The sequence below is a fragment of the Telopea speciosissima genome, unplaced genomic scaffold (assembly GCF_018873765.1).
Source record: "Telopea speciosissima isolate NSW1024214 ecotype Mountain lineage unplaced genomic scaffold, Tspe_v1 Tspe_v1.0271, whole genome shotgun sequence".
NCBI classification, from domain to species: Eukaryota; Viridiplantae; Streptophyta; class Magnoliopsida; order Proteales; family Proteaceae; genus Telopea; species Telopea speciosissima.
The window spans coordinates 5,048-12,721 of NW_025317607.1; the positions used below are offsets into that span (position 1 = coordinate 5,048).

The 7,674-nt window shown below is 40.1% G+C and overlaps 1 protein-coding gene across 1 annotated transcript; it reads left to right on the top strand.

Moving 5' to 3' along the window:
* The first annotated feature begins 420 nt into the window (after nt 1-420).
* LOC122647920 (protein DGS1, mitochondrial-like) lies at nt 421-6,506 on the top strand. The gene is made up of 3 exons (XM_043841215.1): nt 421-701; nt 5,979-6,093; nt 6,216-6,506. Exons 1-3 carry the CDS (start codon nt 469-471, stop codon nt 6,504-6,506), a joined length of 639 nt encoding a protein of 212 aa, XP_043697150.1. The 5' UTR covers nt 421-468.
* The last annotated feature ends 1,168 nt before the right edge of the window (nt 6,507-7,674 follow it).

A 7,674-nucleotide genomic window follows, 5' to 3' on the forward strand; every position in this document is an offset into this window, starting at 1 on the left:
ATTAAATATATTGGTCTGTTGGATTGGCCGATCCGTATCAATTAATGATACCTAGCCCGATCCGGTTACCCATGCCAGGATTGGGCAGGTATCTGTATTAGCCATGACTGATATAGATTGATCGGATCCCGATACCAATTACCTTTTTATGAGCATACCCTCCGGGCCTCCCCTAATGCGCTCTGAGAAAATTTTCCCTTTTGTAATTTTCCCAAAATTTTATATCAAGACCCAGATCGGATTGGTTGGGTTAGAATAGACCGGAAAAAAAAAACCCTAAACCCTAGTTTTCATACAGGATCAGCCCGAGTCACACGTTTTCAAATCCTGAGCGTGACTCGCCCTGACGTCCAAGTCGATACCCTCCGAAAATTGGAAAGTCTATACTCAAACGACTGAGGTCTGAAACGGTACATGACATGATACCCTGGAGTTGCAGGTCTCGTTCAGGACTTTAGAAGAACATCAATGGCTGCTTCGCCTGAGAACCATAGAAAGGAATCAACAGACGTCAAAACCTTAGTTTCTGACTATTCGAATCATGTCTGGAGAAAACTCTTCAGTTTCTTTCCCTCTCGTGATTCGAATCTCTTCGACAAGATATCAAATCTCCATTTGATACGAACCACTGGGGCCAGAGGTCGTAGACGGAAACCAGGTCTCCCTCTGCCATTACCTTCGAACTCACTCGAATTTTCAGGGTAAACGATTCTCTCTCCTTTTCTTTTTTGTCGTTTAATGCTGGCAGCGTCATGATTTCTTTGGTGGATGATATTATGGTGATCAGACAAGTATTGTATCTAATGAAATGATGACATTTGTTTTCTGATTTCACGCTTTAAAGGTTGCCTTGATGAGTTTCAACTTTTATTGTGGATTCTTTTTGTTTGAAGAAGGTTTCAAGATAATGAGCTAATCAAAGAGTTAATTAAGATGTTCGTTGTATTTTCAGTTTTAATATTGTTTGGATGGGCATTGAGAATGTGGAAGTATCTTTTGTCTTTTTCCTTTATTTCTTGGTGACGTAGCGCTGTGACTCAGAAGTCAAATACTGTTTGAAGACCAACTGATGAAAGCAAGTTTGTCTTGCTGGATTTCCCTGAAGCTTGTGCAATGCAGATTTGGGTGTACACAACTAACAAATTATTTGGCCCATGGGCAAGTCAATCTGTTCAATGGGTTATATTACCTATACAATTACTGATTAGTATTCTAGTGATATGCATGAATGCTTGTTATGGTGAAGAAGGCACATTGTGATGAAGCTATATGTGTAGGTCTATTAAGTGGCTATGATCAGGAAACCCTGTTTGGCTGTTGCAAGTACCAAAAGCCTTTACACCATTTGGTGTTTGGGGATGAAACTAGTTGCAGCAGCTAGTAAAAATTCATGAGTGTGCATCATTGGTGACGCTGGCTGGGGGCTATCCTAGAAACAGATCAAAAGCTATCCATGCTTCCATGGTTTAGAATATTGAATTCTCTTCAGATGGCAATGGCACCCACGATTGTGGTAACACATATTGCCAACTGTTTCACCCAATCACCTTGTATGAATGTAGATCTGTCTCATGGAGAGTTTGAAACTTTACTTTTCATTCTGTGAGCCTTGTCTACCTTATGAGCTTGGTTGTGATTTTTTATTAGTATTCTGTATTTCTGTAACAAACTTTATATGCTTATTATGTGGTCTCTTTTTCGCTTTTCAAACTTTGCCCTTGTTTATACGTCCACTAATAGTGGCTCAAGATATGTTGGAAGTTCTAAGAAATCCTCAATTACTTATGGTTGGCAATTCTGAGATTTACTTATCAGAAAGGGGGAAAAAGAGCGGATAAGTGTCATCAGTTTATGGAAAGGATTGATGTATTACATTTGTACGTGTTAGGCATATGTATATAGTTTATGTCAAGCAGCTCAATGGTGATTTTAGCTAAGTGTTACTTCTTACTTACAAGTTACAGTAGATGTGTTTATAATTGTTAATTCAAATGGTCATGCTTAAAGATGTACATATTGAAGTGGTATGCTTGTACATAAATGAAAATACAGTTCTTCAAGCTTTTAGGTGCTGATGCAGGCTTGGAAGAAGTAAGATATTATCTTACTATTGTTATTAGTTTTAAAGTTGATGTAGATAAGTCACCTAAAGGGTTTAATAAACTTTGGGTTGGGTCATATATGTATTGTGTCTTTGATTGCATGGGTTTACTTTGTAATTGACCAATTTAATGGGCCTAAAGTATGGGTAGAAAGTAGGGAAATGGGATTTAATTCCCTAGTTTAGTTAGAGTCCTGTTTTGAGTCTAATTTCTTTATTCATAGTCAATTTAGGTTACCTTATTAATTAAGGTTAGGGTTAGGCCTTTCCTTTTTAGTGTCTAAGTCTATTTTTGAGCCTTCTATATAAGTTTGTAAGGGAGGTCAGCATTGTACACGAATTTGATTAATAAAATTTTGGCTTGAGTCTTAGTGAAAATCCTGGGATGGGTGAGATGCCCAGGCCTTTCCTTTTTAGTGTCTAAGTCTATTTTTGAGCCTTCTATATAAGTTTGTAAGGGAGGTCAGCATTGTACACGAATTTGATTAATGAAATATTGGCTTGAGCCTTAGTGAAAATCCTGAGATGGGATGGGTGAGATGCCCAGGCTGAGATAGCCAACCCGTCCTTTCCCCCTTCTTCTTCCCTACTCGGTCCCCATTCTTCTTCTATTTTCTACAACAACAAACTCAGCCTTATCCCAACTTAATGGGGTCGGCTACATGGATCTAAATAGGACATAGTCGGGAAATAGGGTTCTAACCAAAAAAAGGGAAAGACAAGATGGGAAAGAGGTATGGGGAAAGAGATGAGGAAAGAGAAGAAAAAGACAAATGAAGGATGGGAAATAAATAGAAAAATGAGCGATGAAAGATGAAAGATAGTAAGAGGAAAGAGGCACAGCCCAACACGTCAGGAGAAACTCAGCTAAATGGGGTCCGCAACATGGATCCTTTCCCTCCAATAGGCTCTGTTTAAGGTCATACTTGGTACAAGACCTAGACTATGCATGTCCCTTCTCACCACTTCGCATATGGTCATTTTAGGTCTGCCCCTAGCTTTTTTAGCTCCTTCAATTGGAATCATATCACTCCTCCTTACTGGGGCGTCCCTAGGTCTCCGGTGGATATGACCATACCACCTTTGACAGTTCTCTCGGAGCTTGTCATTTGTCAGGGCAAATCCCAAGTCAGCTCTTATACGTTCATTCCATAATTTATCCTTGCCTGTTTTTCCACACATCCATCTTAACATCCTCATCTTTGCTACACAAAGCTTATGAATATGACACTTTTTAACTGCCCAACATTTTGCCCCATACATCATTGCTGGTCGGGTGTGTATTTGGAAGTTTGCATCAAGGTTTTGAGATCCAAGAGTCATTCAACACCACTAGTTTGATTGTTGCGGCTTCTCTTTATTCAGGAGATTAATTATTCTTGATTGTTGCTTCAACAGGTTACAAATTTGTGGGTTTATATTTATTACTTCTCTTATGGTTACCAATTTAAGATCCCATTGTTCTAGTATTATTGGATTGATCTTTTGGTGGGAAATGTTCTTCCTTTTAGATAATGGAACCATTCCATTACTACCAACGCAAAAGAAATACGACCTCTCTGAGATATATGGTTCATGCCTCTTTCTCCTAAGACTCTGGAGGTTTTGTATTTGATCCAGCCTGGGATTAGACCTATTCTGGTTCTAGTCTTACATTAAAAGTTCTGTTTCACATGAGAAAATATCAGATTTTAGCAGGTATGAGATGTGTGAGTGTCGAATCTTGCCTACGGTCTGGGTGTTCTAGCTTCTTCTAGAGAACGATAACTGGAAGGGGGACTGCCTTTTCAGAGAGATACATGTGTGGGATTTGCACATTTTTTCCAAGAAGTTTGATTTTGATGGGAAATGGCTAGGAATCCTTCAGTCAAGGGCCTGAGGCAGACAAAAATTTTGAAAAGACGACTTTATTTGGGTTGATGTGAACAATGAACAAATTAGGGAAAAGATTTGGGTAATTTTTGTTTGGTTTGTAATAAATTACCTGTATCAAGTATGACCTCAAATAGAGATGATTGGAGGGTAAGGATCTATGTAGCCGACCAAGCTGAGTTGTTGTTGTAATAAAAATTCTGACAAAATCTTGGTAATCTGTTTGAAAATAAATAGTAATTATTTGATGGTAAACATGGGTTTTTGTGTGAGAAAGTTGCAAAAAACTAGTTGTGGACTCTTATCAAATAGCTGCTGGGCAGGTAAGTAAAGTCATCGAGATTTAGAGAAAGTAGTTTGGTGGTTTGAATCAGAAAAAGTGGCTAGAAGTTGTAACCTTTGCATTCGGGGTGGAATAGCTAAAGTTTCTAGCCTTTGCAATCGGTGAAAAGAGGCAACGTTTGAAATTCTGATCGAAATGGTTAAAATTTTGCGAATATTTTGATTTTCAAGGAGACAATGTTTTAGGTGCCAGTCTCAAGCCCGGATAAAGAATGAGGGTTGGTGCATCAGGTTGGCACAGAAAAACTGGCTAACCAATTGAAGATTCGATGGATTTCAACCAGTACGACATGATCAGAGCATCATTAGCTATTCCAATTGTCCATGGCTGGAGATTCAGTGGGCATAGGTGTATCACCAGTAATATATCCCAAATGATTACCACAAATGGTATGGGGGCAGGCACGAGACCATGCTAGGTAATTGGATCCATTCAACTTAGTGAGTCCTGGTTGGAGAGAGTGATGATGGTGGGGAGCAGTAAGGTGACTCAGATTGCCGCTCCCAATACCAACTGTTGTGCTAGAACCCTCCATAAAAAAGGATGAAACAGAAGCACCAAAATTGAGAAGAATGTTGTTAGTCACAACACAAGATGTCCAATGAGGTAGAGGCAGCAGTCAAAAAATAACAAAGCACACAGCAGGGTGAGAAGGTGACGGCTGGAGAAGCACGGCCGAGCCTAGGCAAGGTGGCAGAACCACAAGCAGGGCATCTGAGGGCCTGCAGAGTCGGTAGGAGCCACAAAGAGGCCAGGCACAGCGCTGGAGGGCCAGGCGACTGGGGCAAGAAGCCCTGGTGGAGCCTGGAAAGGCCAGGTGGCAGTAGAGGCGGGAGGCCTTGGTGGAGCCTGGAAAGGCCAGCTGGTAGGGGCGAAAGCCCTGGAAGGTTGGCAGCAGGGGCGGGAGGCCCTGGGAGATCGGGCATCAGGGGCCGGAGGCACTGGCAATCGGCAGCAAGGGGGCGGAAGCCCTTGGTTTAGTGCGACAGGGGCAGGAGACTGGAGACCCTGGTTATGCACAAATAGGCAGGGACGGGAGGCCCTGGTGATTGGTCCCAACGGTAGTAGTGGAGCGGCCATTGGAGCCGAAAATGGTGGTGGCAGATGAAGGCACCAGCGGTGGTTAGTGGTTGTTAATGACTGTCATATGCGGTATGACTGCATTTGCGCATGTTCAGTCAACCATGTCTGACTTGGTGAGGCCGGAGCCTCGAGATTGGTGGTGGTGCTCTACTGGTGGCAGCGGCGAAGAAAGAATCAAAAGAAATATCTCGCTCAGAGACCAAGTTGAGAGAGAGAGAGAGAGAGAGAGAGAGAGAGAGAGAGAGAGAGAGAGGCCACCACAGCTTTATTTATAATTTTCAATTATTACAAATAAGGAAGATCTACTCAGCACTACTCAGCACATTTAACATGTGCAACATGTGAAATGAATTCGAACATTCTAATGAACCAGTTACATAACAGACTCTAACAAGGCCTAAGAAAACCAAAACTGGACCAGTCCTTCAACAAAGTCCATTCATTTTTTAATTGAGAATTCAGATTTCTACCCCACATCACTAGTCGTTTTGCAAGTATTATATAATCCCTCCATCTAATTACCAATTGGAATTTGAAAGCAGGGTGTACCAAAAAAATAACTACATGCTTCACATGCAGGGTTATGTTTGACGAATCTAGGGTTTTAGATGCGCTGGACACTATTTTGGAGCATATCTTGGCAAATTTGCATGACATTCAGAAGAGTTTGCATTTTTGGCAATCCAGAGCAGAGGTTAGTAAATAATGCCCAACAAGCTCCAGGAACCAATCTAATCTAAAAGTATGTAAAAATAATAGATTATGTACTAATCTTTCTTGCCGACATTGTTTTGATTTTTCATATTTTTATTGTAGGGATCAGGTGCTCAAAAAGTATACTTTATGGTTTTTGAAAGAGGGCCATGGGCCTTTATCAATGGAACAGTTCAGTTGATACGTGGATGTATGTCTGGGGGATCTCCGGTACAACATCTCTGTCATTCTGCAGTTGCTCAAATCTCTGAGAGGATAGCAGTCTTAACTAGACTGCAACATTGCCTTGCTAAATTTCTGGCACAGGTAGTCTTGATCTTGTTTCCTTTACTGCATTCAGAATTTTTATATTTTAGTATTCTGTTTTTTATCAGTCACAGGAATACAACTTAATAATTTTTTTTTTGTTTGTTTCTTATCTTTTTAAAAATTTATTATTTAGTCCATGCACAGTTTTTTATTATGTTGACTAATAGTTGTCAAGGTGTCGCCTAGGCACCTAGGCATCCAGGCACCTTTTTGGGTCAAGGCGATAGCATGCCCTGGATGCCTAGGCGTTGCCTTGTAGCCTTGTGACATGACTTATATCATATTAATCTTTTGATACTTCATGAGTTTACGTTTTTTGCTTTGTTTTTTGATGAGTATGTTTATATTAATCCTATTGATGCAGTTGCATTAGACATTACTCCTGTATGGAGTATGTGCAAGCTTGGCCCATAAGGTGCTGGTAGCAGTCCAGTGGGGTGAAATTGACCTTTGGGTAGTTATACTAGAGGTTGGGCCTTTTATTTTTTAAGGTTTCATTTAAAAAAAAGAGCCTCCCAGTACACGAGGCTCCCACTATTATAGGGTCTGGGAGGGGCAAATGTATGCAACCTTACCCCTTGCTTCATAGGAGAGGCTGTTTCGGTTGCAATAGTGCAACTTAACCGTTGTGCCGAGGGTCACTAAACTAGCCTCTTTTAATGTTTCATTGTAATGGGCCAAATTTATAAGTCCATAAAGTGGGGATAAAATTAGCACACAGGATTCATAGGTAAGTGTTTGAGTTAGATTAGAATACTTAATAGTAAGATAGAATTCTATTTTGTGTTTATTTACTTTATTGAGTTTGTTAGAGTAATTATGAGTCCATATATAAGTCAAATTAGGAATTTTAGGTCTTTATATATGATGAAATTTTTGGGAATTGAACTTATGTCAATGCATGATTCGAGAACTTGGTTTCGGTACTGGTTTCACCCAGCCAAAAAACTGTGCTGGACTGAGATTTCAGCGAGTTGGTGCTTTTTTTTAAAAAAAAAAATCAGTTGATGGTTTTGCTGGGTTTTTGACCTAGTTTGGTCATGAAAGTTGGTATGCCTATTTTGGGCCATTTAAACACAACGACACTATCAGATTTTGAAAAATCAAAGTCCAAATAGGAGTTTGACTTAGTGGGAAACCAGGATAGACACTTAGTTATGCCAGAAACCAGGACAGACACTTATTTATGCCTAATATCATTTAAGTAAATGTTATTATATAAAGCTTTACAACTAAGCTTTCAAACAAATCC